Below are 20315 nucleotides of genomic sequence, written 5' to 3' on the forward strand. Positions count from 1 at the left end.
AAGCGTGGAAATTTACACCTTCTTCTTAACACATGGATATGATACAATGATTAATATGTTGAAACATATTTTTCCTTCTTTCTTTTTTTTTCTTGTTTATTTTTGTATATGTCTAAATTTTTTCAAAACTGCTTTCTCAACATAACATTTTCTTTAAAACTAAAATAGGAAAAAACCAAGTATACATGAATTCCAGATAATAAAAGACAGCTTTAAAAAAATAATTGGGGAGCCCCCCCCCCCCTCCCCTCCCCACTATTCAACTTCCCCGTTTTAATTATTATCATAGATGTACACCGAAAAACACAATCTGTTTATTATTCACACATTAATCTATAAGGTTGACCACTAATCTGTCGTGGTATAAAAATGTATAAAATTAAGAAAACGCTACTGTAAGCATATCTAGTTAACTTGCCCTACACTTTCCGCCATGACGTTAATTAGTCTATCCGCGTTCCTGGACATCCCGTTTGGAAAGTTCTTTGAATAAAAAAAAAACACCTCAAATAATCCATTTTATTAATTGATTTTTTTTAAAAGTAACCATAGACTGCCGGTCCAGGGTATCTGACCACGATTAACGACGAACTCGTCCTACACTTTTTGCCATGACGTTAATATTTCATAAGTTGAAATCATGTTCTTGGATACTCCGTTGTGGAAAATTCTATCCAACGCTCTCACCAGAGGTCGTGCTTTGCATTCATCTATCCATCAAAACTAAAATCGCGCATTCAAGAAACAAATTACCTTATATTATTTATTTAACATTTGTCAAAACTTAACTTCTATGCATATGATCAGTAAGTCAGTAAGTGTTCATCATCCAAAAAAATTTGCAAGCAAAAAGAAAAAAACCCAGTAATTTCTTTTTAAAGTGGAGGGGGCAAATCCATGATAAGTCGATTTTCTATGTGTAAATTGGAAGAAAAAAATGAAATATTATTTATTCAACATGGGGGGAGCTCTATGATGAGTCAAGTTTTATATGTAGGTTTAAGAAAAAATGTCTTCTGCAAAACAAGGGGGATGAACTGACATTACAATCACTTTAAAAGAGGAGATACAGTGCAATGAATATTTATATATTAAAATCTTTATTATTCAACAACATTGTATCTGAGATTAAACTACTGTTCTACTTATAAATAAATAAATTATAACAAATCTTATAAACTATGAATAATGAAAATTTACTGAAAAATAGACATGTTTTATTTTTTTGCATTCAAATTTTACGTTGTTAATTTTATTTTTATTGATTTATTATAATTCATTGTTTGATCACATGCTGTGCTCGCCCCAACGGTCCCACCGTAAAACAGATTATGTCTTTAAATTTTCTCATGGTTTTATAACCTTCAGTTAGTTTGCCATTGATGCTGTTTCTAATATGTTAACTAGATCCACTAACTCAAATGCTAGATCGGGTTGTGAACCTAGCACTGCTTAGTTGAGTTGTGCAACTAATTTCTGGTATAAAGTTTGCTCTTCAGTAACAAGTTTTAAATGTTTTTGTATCTTTTGTTTTCGGGTGAATGTGTGGATGATCCAATTCCACCATAGATTTTGACTGATCTACCATAACTTCATTTTCACACTGTTTGATATATTTAATTCTATGTACTGGACATCGTTCTCTTCCACTTATTAACTAGAAGTCTCTGTTTCAGATTGCACAACAAATCCTGAAATTCTAATTCTCCGGCATGTAGGTCATCTACATGACAGCATACTATTCCTGTCAGTTTTTCCGCATTGTTTAGTAATCTTTGACTGATTGCACCCTGATTCAAGTAGTTCATTCCGTACACTTATTTATTTCCATCCAATCCAACAGGTGTATCACTTTTCTTGGGAGATTTAATGCAGACATCTCGTTTTAGTTTGTTTCCTTGCAGGAAGGCATACTTTATATCAGTAGACTGTTTATAATCCAACACTTGCTTCCTGCTACTGCAAGAAAAATTCTAATAGCTCCATTTCCAACTGTTGGACTATATGAAGGGATAAAAAAATGTTCTTCAAAACCCCGTGGAATCAATCTGGTTCTTGTACTTGTAACTTCGCCAGTTAAACCCATCTTGTTGATATTGTTTTCTGTTCATGGTCCTCTATTTCTTCAAATTTGTCGAAATGATAAAATATTTTTAGCTCGGTTTTCTCGGCTTTCTCTATCAACATTTGACTCTGTGATGCTTCACTTTTAATTTCAGCTCTGTTTACTTTCCTTTCATCAAATGCTTTCCACTCCACTTCGTCTAACTCTCCACTTTTATCTTCATTGTCGATACTGTCCCTAAGACTAAACAATAAGGTGTATCTTCCTGGTGCCTTTAAGTACGCCCCAATTATGCTTTTGAGATTGCGCGGGTAGGTAAAGGCAACTCCGTTTAATGTTTGATGGTCGTCAAAATTATGATCAATTCAAAAACTGTTTATTTTCATTAAAACAGTGCTGAATATATATACCAAGTGAATGTGTTCACCAAGGTATTATTTCTCTACTTCGGAATCGACTTGATCTTTGAAGCTGTGTCATGGTATCACGTGACAGTTAAAAATAAATCACTTTTCGACCTTAACAAAAAATCAAAAAGTGTAACGAAGTGCATTTGTATGTTTGCTACGAAAAATCGATCGACAATTTGTTCATGTTTGTTAAAATTACTGCTAAAATCCTATTGTTAATCGAATAAAATAAATATTGTCAAGATTTATCGGAAACTCTCTCAACTTCAATTTCATTTACAACAACGAAGCGCAAAATTCTAGCAGCACTTTTCAAATAGTTTAGGTCACAAATTGTTGATATTTACAAAAGTCATCTGTCATAATATCCGGGGTAGTGTTACACTTTTGCCTTTTAATTCTATGTTATAACAGGAATACCGATGGATTACACTAAGTCTTTTTATAGGGTGTACAAAATCATCGATAATGCATCTATCATTTCAATAACAAACGATCCAAGCTATTAACACTAATCAGGATGTGTCCTTTTTATTCATTTTTGTTTTAAAATCATCAAAATTACGGCAGATTTCCTATGATTCATTGTATGAAAAAGGGCTGCTGAAATATGTTAGTTATATTATACTTTACATTCAATTTAGTACATAGATTAAGAGAGAGAGAGAGAGAGAGTAAAATGATTAGTTCCGACATAATCATATAACGTAAAAATCGCGAATACTTTTGTCATACCGCTGTATACATATTTCCAAAAGAACCACGTGTTGTTTGCCTTGTTCGGTTCAGCTCGATAGAAGTACATGTATTATATTGACCGGAATTTTGGGGGGAAATGACGTTTCTGAAGTTTGATAAACATGATTTAAACAACAAATTAAAACATTCGGATTTCCGACCATGATAGTCGTATGTACGACGAAACCGCATACTGATTTGTTACAGGTAAAAGGACTGTAGTGGGGGTATTTTCTAATGAAAAAAATTAAAGTATCTGATGTAAATACATTTAAAATGTCTCAGTAGTAAAAGATAAACATATATTTTTCCAATAGATGAAATATTCTAACTGGAATATACGGAAAAATTAAGTATACAATAAGTAAATGAGAGAATTCGAAAGCGAGAGGGGGGGGGGGTAAATAATCTAACTTTTGTTACTTGAATACGAGCGTTTTATGGTGCAGCATAAACTTTTCCATTCTCCCTGGACATCAAGAATAAATATTCTAAATAGCGATAGAATTAACTTGCTTTATGAAAAATATTGTACGCACTATCATTTATTTTTGGATGATTGACGGTTATAAAATGGAAAAGAGATGCGTAATTGACGTCGTGTCGTATAGAAGGAACGTCAAAACTAACGTAATGAATTCTAAACACCGCCTTTTAGCACTAAATCCGTGTTGTTAAACATGATCAGATATAAACAAGTTATATATCATTAGAAAGAGAACATTATCAACTATGACTCGTGTAAACCTCATTGTCCTTCAAGATTGGTCAAATTCCGTCAATAACGTCCCTTGTTCTTTGGAGTTTAAATATTAACTGATGGCTGATGAAACCGTTCCACATTTGCAAGTAGTTTCTTGCCATATTTTCCCATGCCAGGAGTATCTCGATGTTCCTCTTCAAGTTTAATAAGCATCATTTATGTTACCGGATTTCAAAAGAAACTTGAACCATTTATAGTTACCATGCAAAAAAAAAAGAAGATTGATTATTTTAAAATGCATGTACCGTCATTAAATATATGCAGGTATACATTGGCAGATCATCAATTCTTGCGCGGATAATATGTTTAGTAATATTATGGTACATGTTTATGCCATTATTTTTTAATATCAAGATTTAGAAATAATATTGTTTCGGTCAGGATATAAGTAACAGATTTATAGGCACATTACAATAACTCATCGTGGTAATTGTTCAAGAAAACTATAATATGTTAATGACTGCAAAGTATGCTAATATGATATTAACAATGATTTTATCAAAATACCAAAAAAGTAAACCTTACAGAGGAAGGAAAGTAGGACAGATCAAAAATATTTGATTGACACTGAAGCATATCGATTGCAGATTATTATCTACAAAACAATTTATTATGATTTAAGAAATAGTTTTAAAAATATTTTTTTTAAGATCAGTAATCTTTAATACGGTGAAATGTTATAAATTGGATTTAAAATAGAATTAATGTGGTATAGAATTTCATGTGATCCTCATACTTTTATATACAGTTTACCCATTAAAGATATAGAAAAGAAACTAAAGGTAAAAAATCGCGTAGAGTATTCTTTTTATAAATGAAACTTAAAGATGATTGTTAAGTGTGTAATATTTTAAAAGTTATATTTTTCAAAACATTTTTCACCATAAGCTGAAAATTAGACCAAAAAAATCAGTCGTCATCTATAAATCAGCTGGGTTCTCAACAAGCAATAGGATAATCACAAGCATGAGTTGTCTAATGAGAAACATTACTCAGTCAGATGAGGATGATTGTTTGTTAATGATATGTACAAGAGATATGTTGTCTATATGTAAGATTATTTTTTTGTTTGGAGTGTTTTAGCCCAAATAGTGAATGAAAAAAGAATGGGGACTAATTTTTAAAATGTAATGTCATGAATGATTGGTTTGTTTGCCCATGACGATGGCCACTGGAGATATAAAATCTGACTATTTTCAAAGTGTTTATAGATAAGTTTTTTTGAAAAACAATGCTTCAGCATAGGTTACATCGAATTTTTCTATTATTTAAAGAACTAAGTCTTGTCAGCGGCGATGATTTGTGCTAAGGTCCAAACACTGTTTCACTTTCGGTTTGCCAGAGTAACTGCATAGGAGAGTTGATTAAAATCAACTCCCAAAAAGGTTAAGTGTTTCTTGGGAACTTCATTCGGAATCCGGAAAATATACAACCCCATTGAAATTGGTCAGAAGATCGAGCCACATTTGCATATCTAATTTCATTGCAGAGGTAATGTTAACATGGTGATAGGGTTTAACTTTACCAATAATAGCATTATAAAAACGTCTATTATTGAATGCTTGACTACCTTTTATGGCCCTGCCAAAGAAATTAAGTTTGCCTACAATGCTCTGCAGTGAATTGCAGTGAATTGATGGTATTTGTTCTTTTCTAAATATGATGTGTGAGAATTGACAACATTTCTTGAATCTTTGGTAGTAGTATGCAAATTTGCATTTGAATTGTATCTATGACCAGACCCAAGAACACAAGTGATGTTGTAGGCCCCTGTGCTTTGTCCTTATTAAGTGCAATCCCCATATCTGTACATAGGCTATAAAATGTGTCGACTAGCATATGCCAATAATTAGTCACAGACCTACCTGCAAAAATAAAATCGTCTAGGTAACGATGGGTGGTTTCTAAACCAGATTGCCTTCTGACCAACCATTCGACCAATGTAGAAAATGATTAAAATTTTTTTACACGAAATTGTGCAGCCAAAGGGCAACATTTAATCAAAATAGTAAGCACCCCCAAAGAAAAGTTCTAGCAGTTCAAAATCCCCAGGGTATACGGGTATTAGCCCCTCTTTTGCTAACAAGGCCCCCTTCCCAATTTGCTTATGGTATTTACGACTGTGTCGAAGGAAGTGTAGGTAACTGTTGTATCTTTATGTATGTATTTATGCTACACGACGGTGGGTAAGATAAATGTGTTAACATTCTCCAACCGCCACAGCTTTTGGGAACTAAAACGATTGGCGAGACATGAATGTTGGGCATAGGTGGTTGTAGGAAGGGGCCGGTCATGCGGCCCTCATTCGCCTATATAGAGACAATATCTGGGTATTGATTGGCTGATACTAAGTTGTGAGAAAATATAGGAAGTCTGGGTCCTGCGTACAACAATTTAAATCCTTCCTTAAAACCGGTATTTAAAGTTTGTGCGTCTTGCCTGTCTGGGTAATGTTGTAAATACTGTGAAATGGACTTAATGAGGATTGGGGTGCTTTCCAGAGAACAAAGGCTATTATTGTTTGGGGTGTCGAGATAACGTTTTAAATTGTGCAAGATAATGGAGAAATCTTTAAATGCGCTTTCCATAATGTTGCCAAGATTGAAAATCCTGTGGTCATAAAAACTGCCAAAACTAACATGACGTAAGACCAGAAACAATAATGCTCTTAATAAGACAAGAGTTAAAGGTACGAGTTAATAGCTTTGGTGCTACAAGACTCTTGGAACACCATGAAGGCTATGTTCGGTGTCAAAAGATAGCTCCATCTGGCCAAAGGTTATTCATGGCGTATAGTCGCATTAGACAGAAAATAAAATTGTCCTTATCACTAAGAAAAGGTTTATGTCGGAGTGTAGGAGTTAACCCTTTTGCATAGAGTAATGACCATGGTACACACTTTATTCTGAGCCAAATACCATCATTAACTAAACATTCTAAATTCTTAGATTATGATTTTCTAAAACATCTTAGTAAGCATCTTAATGATAGTGTTCAGCTGTTGCCTTTTAAGGCGGCAATCTGTCCGTGTGGCTCGCTACAACTCTTATTTCCAATTTGTTTCTTTGTTATAATTAGGTATGTTGATTTTTCAGTATCGTTTTAACAGCTTTACATGTATATTTCAAAAGTTTTGGTTTATTTGCATATTTCACGTGCATTTCCATTTACATGTATTTGCAATTTCGTTGCTATTATCCCTATAACCTTGCTTACAAATGTAACCAGTTAATAATTGGTAAGAAAAAGCAAGAGTAAAATCAAATAATTCATCTCTGTGGAAAGAATTTCAAAAAAATTATATTGTTGATATTTAAGTAAACTGATCAATGCTCCTGAGCAGGTCTAGTGAATGAATCCAAATAGAAATATCCTTTTAATGCGACAAAATCATTTTTTTTTAAATTTTCGTGTCTTTCATCTTTTAATACATTTTGTTTGAATGTTTTGACATATCAATTCCCGGGAAAACTATAACACGGTCTTCATATTAGATAAAAGCTAAATACCACAAACAACACGTGTGATAAATCTCGATACTTAGTGAAGAAATAGACTGATAAAACAAAGTCTGAGTTTTTCCCTTACATGTTTTTATTTGGTGTGTTAATCATTCATATACAGTTTTAAAGTACATTTTACAGATGTAGTTTCCTGGGACGTCAAATGAGACTGGAACTATTAATAGTAACCCTGTAAAAAAGGGAGATTTATTATTCTAAAAATGCATTTACCATCCTAAAATTTCTTATATAATACATTGGCACAATATCAGTTCTTGCACGAAATATAATATTCAGTAATATTAAGGTACATGTACATGTATACGCTATCATTATTTTAATTTCATTGACTAGAAATAATAGTGTTTGCTTGGAACATACGAAAAACAGTTTAAAGCACATTAAAATTATTATCACATTTTTTTTCAAGAAAATTATAATATGTTAATGACTGCAAACTGATCTAGTATGATCTTAATGGAAAACAATGGAATCATCAAAATATCAAAAAAGTAACCTTTACAGAAGAAAAAAAGCAAGACAGTTCATAATTAATTGATTGACAATTGAAGCATTTCGATTGCAGATTATTCTCAACAAAACGGTATTATATATTCTTAAAACATAAAAACAGTTTTTAAGATTAGAAATATTCCATAGCGTCAAAAGTTTTGATTTTAAAAGAGCATTTATGTGGTATATAATGTCATGTGATCCTCATACTTTTAAAATATGACGGTCTGAAAGATGGAGGCAACGTATTTCATTCATAACTCTTACATTTGCATGTTACATGTTTTGATCAGAAACTATATATAGTTTACCGATTATAGTTAACAAAGGTAAATCATCGTATAATTTTAAAAAAAAATTGCAGAGGATTGTTAAGATTGTAACATTTTGAAAATCATAATTTTCAAAACTTTTTCTCTACCGTTTGCTAAAAATGAAAGAAAAAAAAAGTCAATAAGCCAGCTGGGCCCTCAACACCTTGATTTTAAATATATCAATCAAAAAGATTTTTAATGAAAAAGAAAGAAAATACCTTGAGTATCGGGAAAATTTTTTAATTAGAATTTTTTATTAAGCTCTTTTTACCTTGCCTAACCTGCTATGGCCAAGTCCTCTTCCGTACACCCCTTTTCTCGGCAGTCTGTTTTCAACAAGAACTTTTCCGTACCCTCCCCAATACAGATCGTTTCGAGGAAGAACACCATACAATTCGTTTCCATAGAGTCCACCATATAGAACATTCTTTCCATTTGTTCTTTTTTCAATCAGACCTTTTCCGTACGATCCTCCATACAGTTCGCTCCCAATAAGATCACCATACAATTCATTTCCATAGGGTCCACCATAGTGACCATAGAGACCATTCTTTCCATTTATTCTCTTTTCAATAAGACCTTTTCCGTACCATCCTCCATACAGTTCGCTCCCAATAAGATCACCATACAATGTGTTTCTACCATAGAGACTGTTTGTTTTGTATCCATAGCAAAAGGCCACAGAAAAAAGGACCACAAAAAAGATCAGTCGGATCATCTAGAACAAAAATATTGATTGATCTTATTTCAAAATAAGGACCATTTGATTCATCGAGTATTGTGAAAACAATAACATACGTCAATAATGAAATTTAAAATAAGCATTTGGCCTACCTTGCTGATAAACAAAAAGGATTTGGTAAAGATCCTGTGTGCTTATGGCTCAATGTGCAGGGGTATATATACTAACAGTCACGTAAAAGACAACCAAATATCATCAATAAAAACAGTCGTAATAACCACAATGTGACACAACTCCAACGAACATTAAACATTAAAAGAAATAATTCATCACAAGAGGCCATAGTAAAAAATTTGAAAAATAGCACAGGGTCATCGAGATTACGGAGCAACATTTCAGATCATTAACGTAATTGTTTTATTTTACATATTGTGGTTATCGTTTGTCCCTAATTGACAAATATATATATATATATATATATATATATATATATATATATATATATATATATATATATATATATATATATATATATATATATATTGTTAATTTAAGACCAAAGAGATGAGGTGTTGAACTTTTTCTTGCAGATAATTTGATGTTTTAATGTTGACTATTCATATCGTAGTGCACATAAATGTTGTGTTGTTGATTTTGGTTGTAGTTTTGTGTATAAACATTCGTTCAGAAGTTGTTAAAGTATCGATTGTTGGATCTTCAATTATTTGGCATGCATTTGGTTAAGCTAGAATGAATTAGGGAGGGGAATCTTGATTTTCTCCCCTGGGAGTTAAAATAATAGTGACAAGGTAAAGACAGAATGAAATGGCAATTATTTCAATTATTACTTAAAATTCCAATTCGTTTAAGCTTATTTGTTTCAAATGTGATTTGGTAGATTTTCCAGAATGTTTTTAATAGCTTCTAATAAGTATTTTTTTGGCTTCCTTTTTCTAAAAAAAAAATTCATTTGGGTAATATAAGGGACTGTTTCAAAAGCTTTGTAATAAATCAAATTGTATGAGATAAGTAGAGCATCTACAATTGTGTGATTGTACATTTACTTTAAAAGTATCCAACTCGTTGAAATGGTTATATTCGCTCGACAAGGCTCACGAATATATACACTATTGCAACTCGCTAGATTTAGCAAATATAAAATCTCACAATATAGATATCCTCTATATATTTGCAAAATGTAAACATAAGCATGTATACCATCATTGTTTATATACATGCAATAAGACTGGGATTATTGAAGAGGATAAATAAAGAAAGGGGGATGAGTAAATGGGCCTTGGGTAGAGGATGGGGTATATGGTTTTATGTTAATGGTAAAAAAAACACGTTACAAAAAAAGTTATTGATTTGATACTTTTATGACTATCTTACAGTAATAGACAAATAAAATTTGGTACTGATATCTTGCCAGTGTCTTTCATATTAATTATTTCCACAATGTTTTAGTAGTAAATATTTCTATTATTATTTTCTCTTGACAACAAAACTATGGGGGGGGGGGGGGGCAGGAGTTTGCTAAATACAAGTTTCTTTCTTTCTTCTGTCATTTTGCAAAGTCGCCAGACGACTCGTTATCAATTCAATACCATTTCGAAGAAATCTCTGTCATGCATTTGAGTAAAAAATACAAATCATATTCCTTTGGTATAAAGGAGGTGCTACAACAGCTTCTATCAATAGCATTTCAGATGGTCAAATTAAAAATCCGGGCGCTGGAAGTCAAGAGCTTATAAGTGCTTCGTAAATGTATCAACCTCAAAGTTAATTCATCATTGAAGTGTTGAAGTGTTCCCCTTTTTTCTTGCAGCTTACTTGATTATTTGTATGTTGTCTGTTCATAATATTGTGCACAGAAATGTTGAGTTGTTTATTTTGATTGTGTTTATGTATATTTATTATTTCAGAAGTTGTTGGATCTACAATTATTTGGTATGCATTTGGTTATGCTAGGATTAATGGGGGATCCAATCTTGAGTTTCTCCCATAAGATCTTACATAAGGTGGCAGGGAAAAGGCGGCATGAGATGGCCACATGTCACCACCCCCCTAAATCAGGAAATTGTTACGGTATTGGTACGGCATTGTCTGATTCATCATTGTGCTGTTTACAAACGGGGATTATTGATGCGCATGCGCAATTCCGTCAATGTTGATATTATGTAAACAGTCAAGTTAAAAATAGCATTGAACTAAGGAAGACACATGGCAACATACATAAACCATTTATTACCATAAATTATTTTAGTAAGCATCTAAATGAAAGTGTTCAGCTGTTGCCTTTAAGGCAGAAAACACTCCGTGTCCATATGGCACAATCTTTAGCTATACTGGAATAGGGTTATGTTTAGTGAGCATCTGGTCCTATGGCTCGCTACAACTCTCATTTCCGATTTGCTTCTTTGTTAAAATTAGATATGTTTCATTTTCCAGTATTGTTTTAACAGCTTTATATGTATATTTCAATGTTTCTGGTTTATTTGCATATTTTACGTGCATTTTCATTGACGTATTTGCCATTTGGTTGCTATTATCCCTATGTATATGGGTCGGTAACCTTGCTTACAAATGTAACCAGTTAATAATTGTTTAAGAAAAAGCAAAATTCAACTCAAATGAATCATTTCTGCGGAAAGAGTTTGAAAATTATATCATATTGTTGATAATTCAGTAAACCGATTAATTCCCTTGTACTGGCACAGTGAATGATTCCAAAAAGAAATATCCTTTTAATGCAACAAAATCATTTTTTTTTTAAATTTCTCTGCCTTTCATGTTTTAATACATTTTGTTTGAATGTTTTGACATATCAATTTCTGGGAAAATTATAACACTTTCTTCATATTAAATTAAAGCTAAATACCAAAGAAAACACGTTTCATAAATCATGAAACTAAGTAAAGAAATAGACTGATCAAACAAAGTCTGCGTTTTTCCCTTGCATGTTTTTTTTTATTTTGTGTGTCAATCATTTATACACAGTTTTAAAGTACAATGTACAGATGTAGTTTTCTGGGACGTCAAATGAGACTGGAATAAGTAATAGTAACTCTGCAAAGAAAAAAAAGAAGATTTATTAATTTAAAAACGCATGTACCATCCTTAAATTTATTATAGAATAAATTAGCACGATATCAATTCTTGCACGAAATATAATGTTCAGTGATATTAAGGAACAGGTATACGGTATCAGTATTTTAATTCCATTGTTAAGAAATAATAGTGTTTCAGTTGGAGCATAAGCAAAACATTGATAAGCACATTAAAATTATTAATCGCAGTATTTCTTTCAAGAAAACTATAATATGTTAATGACTGCAAACTGATTCAATATGATCTTAACGGATAACAATGGAATCATCAAAATACCAAAAAAGTTACCTTTACAGAAGAAAAAAATGACGATCTGAAAGATGGAGGCAACGTATTTCATACATAACTCTTACATTGGCAGATTAATGTTTTGATCAGAAACTATATACAGTGTACCCATTATAGTCAACTTGAAATTTGAAGAGGATTGTAAAGATTGTAATATTTTGAAAATCATACTTTTCAAAACTTTTTCTCCACCATTAGCTTAAAATGAGAAAAAAAATCAGTCGTCATCTTTAAGCCAACTGGGCCCTCAATACCTTGATTTTAAATTTATCAATCAAAAAGATTTCCAATGAAAAAGTAAGAAAATACCTGAAGTATCGGATAATTTTCTTATTAGATTTTTTACTAAGCTGTTTTTACCTTGCCTAACCTGTTATGGCCAAGTCCTTTTCCGTAAAGTCAGCCGTACACCCTTTTTCTCGGCAGTCTGTTTTCAACCAGAACTTTTCCGTACCCTTCCAAAAACAGATCGTTTCGAGGAAGAACACCATACAATTCCTTTCCATAGAGTCCACCATACAGAACATTCTTTCTATTTGTTCCTGTTTCAATCACACCTTTTCCGTACGATCCTCTATACAGTTCGCTCCCAATAAGATCACCATACAATTCCTTTCCATAGGGTCCACCATATAGAACATTCTTTTCATTTATACTTGTTCCAATCAGACCTTTTCCGTACAATCTACCATACAGTTCGCTCCCAATAAGATCACCATACAATGTGTTTCTACCATAGAGACTGTTTGTTTTGTATCCATAGCAAAAGGCAACAGAAAAAAGAACCACAAAAAAGATCAGTCGGATCATCTAGAACAGAAATATTGATTGATCTTATTTCAAAATTAGGACTATTTGATTCATTTGGTATTAAGAAAAAATTAACATACGTCAATAATGAAACTTAAAATAAAGCAATTTGGCCTACCTTGCTGATAAACAAAAAGGACTTGGTATAAGATACTGTGTGCTTACGGCTCAATGTGCAGGGGTATATATACTAACAGTCACGTAAAAGACAACCAAATATCATCAATAAAAACAGTCGTAATAAACCACAATGTGACACAACTCCAACGAACATTAAACATTGATACAAATAATTCATGACCAGAGGCCAACGTCAAAAAAAAAATTATAAATTTGAAAAATAGGACAGGGTCATCGAGATTATGGAGCAAAATTGCAGTTCATTAACGTATTTGTTTTATTTTACATATAGTGGTCCTCGTTTGTCCCTAATTGACAAACATGATTAAATGTACTATTTCTTGGTATCATTTTCTTTATAAATTTCCTGTTTGAGTACAATTTATATATATATATATATATATATATATATATATATATATATATATATATATATATATATATATATATATATATATATATATATATATATATATATATATGTAGTTAATTTAAGACCAAAGAGATGAAATGTTGAAATTTTTCTTGCAGATAATTTGATGTTTTATTGTTGACTATTCGTATCTTAGTGCACATAATTGTTGTGTTTTTGATTTTGGTTGTAGTTTTGTGTATATACATTCGTTCAGAAGTTGTTAAAGTATCGATTGTTGGATCTTCAATTATTTGGCATGCATTTGGTTAAGCTAGAATGAATTAGGGAGGGGAATCGTGAATTTCTCCTGTGGGAGCTAAAATAATAGTGACAGGGTAAAGACAGAATGAAATGGCAATTATTTCAATTATTACTTTAATTTCCAATTTCTTTAAACTTATTTGTGTCAAATGTGACTTGTTAGATTTTCCAGAATGTTTTTTGAACAGCTACTTTTAAGTATTTTTTTTGCTTCCTTTTTCTAAAAAAAAAAATTCATTGGGGTAATATAAGGGACTGTTTCAAAAGCTTTGTAATAAATCAAATTGTATGAGATAGATAGAGCATCTACAATTGTGTGATTGTACATTTGCTTTAAAAGTATCCAACTCGTTGAAATGGTTATATTCGCTCGACAAGGCTCACGAATATATACACTATTGCAACTCGCTAGATTTAGCAAATATAAAATCTCACAATATAGATATCCTCTATACATTTGCAAAATGTAAACATAAGCATGTATACCATCATTGTTTATATACATGCAATACGACTGGGATTATTGAAGAGGATAGATAAAGAAAGGGGGATGAGTAAATGGGCCTTGGGTAGAGGATGGGGTATATGGTTTTATGTTAATGGTTAAAAAAAACACTGTAGAAAAAAGTTTTTGAAATGATACTTTTATGACTATCTTATAATAATAGACAAATAAAATTTAGAACTGAAATCTTGCCAGTGTCTTTCATATTAATTATTTCCACAATGTTTTAGTAGTAAATATTTCTATTATTATTTTCTCTTGACAACAAAACTAGGGGGGGGGGAACTGGTGTTTACTAAATACAAGTTTCTTTCTTTCTTCTGTCATTTTGCAAAGTCGCCAGACGACTCGTTACCAATTCAATACCATTTCGAAGAAATCTCTGTCATGCTTTTGAGTAAAAAATACAAATCATATTCCTTTGGTATAAAGGAGGTGCTACAACAGCTTCTATCAATAGCATTTCAGATGGTCAAATTAAAGAACTTGGGCGCTGGAAGTCAAGAGCTTATAAGTGCTTCGTAAATGTACCAACCTCAAAGTTAATTCATCATTGAAGTGTTGAAGTGTTCCCCTTTTTTCTTGCAGCTTACTTGATTATTTGTATGTTGTCTGTTTATAATAGTGTGCACAGAAATGTTGAGTTGTTTATTTTGATTGTGTTTATGTATATTTATTATTTCAGAAGTTGTTGGATCTTCAATTATTTGGCATGCATTCGGTTATGCTAGGATTAATGGGGGATCCAATCTTGAGTTTCTCCCATAAGAGCTTACATAAGGTGGCAGGGAAAAGGCGGCATGAGATGGCAACATGCCCTCCCCCCTAAATCAGGCAATTGTTACGGTATTGGTACGGTATATTGTCTTGTTCATCATTGTGGTAGTAATGACATTGGTAAGATTAAATTATTTGAATTGTGTAAGATAATGGAAAAATCTTTGGATGCACTTTCTTGAATGTTGCCAAGAACGAAAATCACGTGGTCACAAATACTGCCAAGGCTAACATGGCGTAATACTGGGAACAATAATGCTCTCAATAAGACAAGAGTGCGAGTAAATAGCTTGGGTGCTACAAGACTCTTGGAACACCATGGAGGCTATGTTTGGTATCAAAAGATAGCTCCATCTGACCAAAGCTTATTTAAGGCGTATGGTGTTGCATTAGACAGAAAATAAAATTGTCCTTAGAACTTAAAAGAGGTTGATGTCGTCAGGTGTAGGAGTTAACCCTGTGGCTTATGGTAATGACCATGGCACACACTTTATTTTAAGCCAAATACAAATCATTAACTAAACATTCTAAATTCTTAGATTATGATTTTCTAAAACATCTTAGTAAGCATCTTAATGATAGTGTTCAGCTGTTGCCTTTAAGGCAGAAAACACTCCGTGTCCATATGGCACAATCTTTAGCTATACTGGAATAGGGTTATGTTTAGTGAGCATCTGGTCCTATGGCTCGCTACAACTCTCATTTCCGATTTGCTTCTTTGTTAAAATTAGATATGTTTCATTTTCCAGTATTGTTTTAACAGCTTTATATGTATATTTCAATGTTTCTGGTTTATTTGCATATTTTACGTGCATTTTCATTGACGTATTTGCCATTTGGTTGCTATTATCCCTATGTATATGGGTCGGTTACCTTGCTTACAAATGTAACCAGTTAATAATTGTTTAAGAAAAAGCAAAATTCAACTCAAATGAATCATTTCTGCGGAAAGAGTTTGAAAATTATATCATATTGTTGATAATTCAGTAAACCGATTAATTCCCTTGTACTGGCACAGTGAATGATTCCAAAAAGAAATATCCTTTTAATGCAACAAAATCATTTTTTTTTTAAATTTCTCTGCCTTTCATGTTTTAATACATTTTGTTTGAATGTTTTGACATATCAATTTCTGGGAAAATTATAACACTTTCTTCATATTAAATTAAAGCTAAATACCAAAGAAAACACGTTTCATAAATCATGAAACTAAGTAAAGAAATAGACTGATCAAACAAAGTCTGCGTTTTTCCCTTGCATGTTTTTTTTTATTTTGTGTGTCAATCATTTATACACAGTTTTAAAGTACAATCAATGTACAGATGTAGTTTTCTGGGACGTCAAATGAGACTGGAATAAGTAATAGTAACTCTGCAAAAAAAAAAAGAAGATTTATTAATTTAAAAACGCATGTACCATCCTTAAATTTATTATAGAATAAATTAGCACGATATCAATTCTTGCACGAAATATAATGTTCAGTGATATTAAGGAACAGGTATACGGTATCAGTATTTTAATTCCATTGTTAAGAAATAATAGTGTTTCAGTTGGAGCATAAGCAAAACATTGATAAGCACATTAAAATTATTAATCGCAGTATTTCTTTCAAGAAAACTATAATATGTTAATGACTGCAAACTGATTCAATATGATCTTAACGGATAACAATGGAATCATCAAAATACCAAAAAAGTTACCTTTACAGAAGAAAAAAATGACGATCTGAAAGATGGAGGCAACGTATTTCATACATAACTCTTACATTGGCAGATTAATGTTTTGATCAGAAACTATATACAGTGTACCCATTATAGTCAACTTGAAATTTGAAGAGGATTGTAAAGATTGTAATATTTTGAAAATCATACTTTTCAAAACTTTTTCTCCACCATTAGCTTAAAATGAGAAAAAAAATCAGTTGTCATCTTTAAGCCAACTGGGCCCTCAATACCTTGATTTTAAATTTATCAATCAAAAAGATTTCCAATGAAAAAGTAAGAAAATACCTGAAGTATCGGATAATTTTCTTATTAGATTTTTTACTAAGCTGTTTTTACCTTGCCTAACCTGTTATGGCCAAGTCCTTTTCCGTAAAGTCAGCCGTACACCCTTTTTCTCGGCAGTCTGTTTTCAACCAGAACTTTTCCGTACCCTCCCAAAAACAGATCGTTTCGAGGAAGAACACCATACAATTCCTTTCCATAGAGTCCACCATACAGAACATTCTTTCTATTTGTTCCTGTTTCAATCACACCTTTTCCGTACGATCCTCTATACAGTTCGCTCCCAATAAGATCACCATACAATTCCTTTCCATAGGGTTCACCATATAGAACATTCTTTTCATTTATACTTGTTCCAATCAGACCTTTTCCGTACAATCTACCATACAGTTCGCTCCCAATAAGATCACCATACAATGTGTTTCTACCATAGAGACTGTTTGTTTTGTATCCATAGCAAAAGGCAACAGAAAAAAGAACCACAAAAAAGATCAGTCGGATCATCTAGAACAGAAATATTGATTGATCTTATTTCAAAATTAGGACTATTTGATTCATTTGGTATTAAGAAAAAATTAACATACGTCAATAATGAAACTTAAAATAAAGCAATTTGGCCTACCTTGCTGATAAACAAAAAGGACTTGGTATAAGATACTGTGTGCTTACGGCTCAATGTGCAGGGGTATATATACTAACAGTCACGTAAAAGACAACCAAATATCATCAATAAAAACAGTCGTAATAAACCACAATGTGACACAACTCCAACGAACATTAAACATTGATACAAATAATTCATGACCAGAGGCCAACGTCAAAAAAAAATTTATAAATTTGAAAAATAGGACAGGGTCATCGAGATTATGGAGCAAAATTGCAGTTCATTAACGTATTTGTTTTATTTTACATATAGTGGTCCTCGTTTGTCCCTAATTGACAAACATGATTAAATGTACTATTTCTTGGTATCATTTTCTTTATAAATTTCCTGTTTGAGTACTATTTATATATATATATATATATATATATATATATATATATATATATATATATATATATATATATATATATATATATATATATATATATATATATAGTTAATTTAAGACCAAAGAGATGAAATGTTGAAATTTTTCTTGCAGATAATTTGATGTTTTATTGTTGACTATTCGTATCTTAGTGCACATAATTGTTGTGTTTTTGATTTTGGTTGTAGTTTTGTGTATATACATTCGTTCAGAAGTTGTTAAAGTATCGATTGTTGGATCTTCAATTATTTGGCATGCATTTGGTTAAGCTAGAATGAATTAGGGAGGGGAATCGTGAATTTCTCCTGTGGGAGCTAAAATAATAGTGACAGGGTAAAGACAGAATGAAATGGCAATTATTTCAATTATTACTTTAATTTCCAATTTCTTTAAACTTATTTGTGTCAAATGTGACTTGTTAGATTTTCCAGAATGTTTTTTGAACAGCTACTTTTAAGTATTTTTTTTGCTTCCTTTTTCTAAAAAAAAAAATTCATTGGGGTAATATAAGGGACTGTTTCAAAAGCTTTGTAATAAATCAAATTGTATGAGATAGATAGAGCATCTACAATTGTGTGATTGTACATTTGCTTTAAAAGTATCCAACTCGTTGAAATGGTTATATTCGCTCGACAAGGCTCACGAATATATACACTATTGCAACTCGCTAGATTTAGCAAATATAAAATCTCACAATATAGATATCCTCTATACATTTGCAAAATGTAAACATAAGCATGTATACCATCATTGTTTATATACATGCAATACGACTGGGATTATTGAAGAGGATAGATAAAGAAAGGGGGATAAGTAAATGGGCCTTGGGTAGAGGATGGGGTATATGGTTTTATGTTAATGGTTAAAAAAAACACTGTAGAAAAAAGTTTTTGAAATGATACTTTTATGACTATCTTATAATAATAGACAAATAAAATTTAGAACTGAAATCTTGCCAGTGTCTTTCATATTAATTATTTCCACAATGTTTTAGTAGTAAATATTTCTATTATTATTTTCTCTTGACAACAAAACTAGGGGGGGGGGGGGGGGGAACTGGTGTTTACTAAATACAAGTTTCTTTCTTTCTTCTGTCATTTTGCAAAGTCGCCAGACGACTCGTTACCAATTCAATACCATTTCGAAGAAATCTCTGTCATGCTTTTGAGTAAAAAATACAAATCATATTCCTTTGGTATAAAGGAGGTGCTACAACAGCTTCTATCAATAGCATTTCAGATGGTCAAATTAAAGAACTTGGGCGCTGGAAGTCAAGAGCTTATAAGTGCTTAGTAAATGTACCAACCTCAAAGTCAATCTATTATTGAAATGTTAAAGTGTGTACCTTTTTTCTTGCAGCTTACTTGATTTTTTGTATGTTGTCTGATCATAATGGTGTGCACAGAAATGTTGACTTGTTTATTTTGATTGTGTTTATATATATTTATTATTTCAGAAGGTGTTGGATCTTCAATTATTTGGCATGCATTCGGTTATGCTAGGATTAATGGGGGATCCAATCTTGAGTTTCTCCCATAGAAGCTATCATAAAGTTGCAGGGAAAAGACAGCATGTGATGGCGACATGTCCTCTCCTAAATCAGGCAATTGTTACGGTATTGGTACGGCATTGCCTGGTTTATCATTGTGAAGGTAATGACATTGGTAAGATAAAATGTTTTGAATTGTGCGAAATAATGGAGAAATCTTTGAATGCTCTTTCTTGAATGTTGCCAAGAACGAAAATCATGTGGTCACACATACTGCCAAAACCAACATGGCGTAAGACTAGAAACAATAATGCTCTCAATAAGACAAGAGTGTGAGTTAAAAGCTTTGGTGCTACAGGAATCTTGGAACACCATGGAGGCTATGTTCGCTATCTAAAGATAGCTTCATCTGACCAAAGATTATTTAGGGCCTATGGTTGCATTACAAAGGAAATAAAATTGTCCTAGCCTTATAACTAAGAAAAGTTTTATGTCGTCATGTGTACGAGTTAAC

At 32.0% G+C, this 20315-nt stretch overlaps 1 protein-coding gene across 2 annotated transcripts; it reads right to left on the reverse strand.

Annotated features, from left to right (window-relative positions):
- Window positions 1–7548: 7548 nt before the first annotated feature.
- Window positions 7549–9214, reverse strand: LOC128178500 (probable peroxisomal membrane protein PEX13). 2 transcript variants are annotated; one of them, XM_052845698.1, is made up of 3 exons: window positions 9141–9200; window positions 8578–9024; window positions 7549–7669 (listed from the first exon to the last, which is right to left on the reverse strand). In XM_052845698.1, the coding sequence occupies exons 2-3, from the start codon at window positions 9022–9024 to the stop codon at window positions 7658–7660; spliced, it is 459 nt and encodes a 152-aa protein (XP_052701658.1). In that variant the 5' UTR covers window positions 9141–9200; the 3' UTR covers window positions 7549–7657. The 2 variants fall into 2 exon arrangements, with proteins under 2 accessions (XP_052701658.1, XP_052701657.1); XM_052845697.1 differs by having other exon boundaries at window positions 7555–7669; window positions 8588–9024; window positions 9141–9214.
- Window positions 9215–20315: the final 11101 nt, after the last annotated feature.

The sequence above is a fragment of the Crassostrea angulata genome, chromosome 3 (assembly GCF_025612915.1).
Source record: "Crassostrea angulata isolate pt1a10 chromosome 3, ASM2561291v2, whole genome shotgun sequence".
Taxonomy (NCBI): Eukaryota; Metazoa; Mollusca; class Bivalvia; order Ostreida; family Ostreidae; genus Magallana; species Magallana angulata.

Coding starts and splice junctions, on each gene's coding strand:
- LOC128178500 (XM_052845697.1), bottom strand. CDS start 9,024: ATGATCCGACTGATCTTTTTTGTGGTCCTTTTTTCTGTGGCCTTTTGC. Junction 7,670..8,587: donor AGAGGACTTGGCCATAGCAG/GTTAGGCAAGGT, acceptor CCTTTTTTACAG/GGTTACTATTAATAGTTCCA.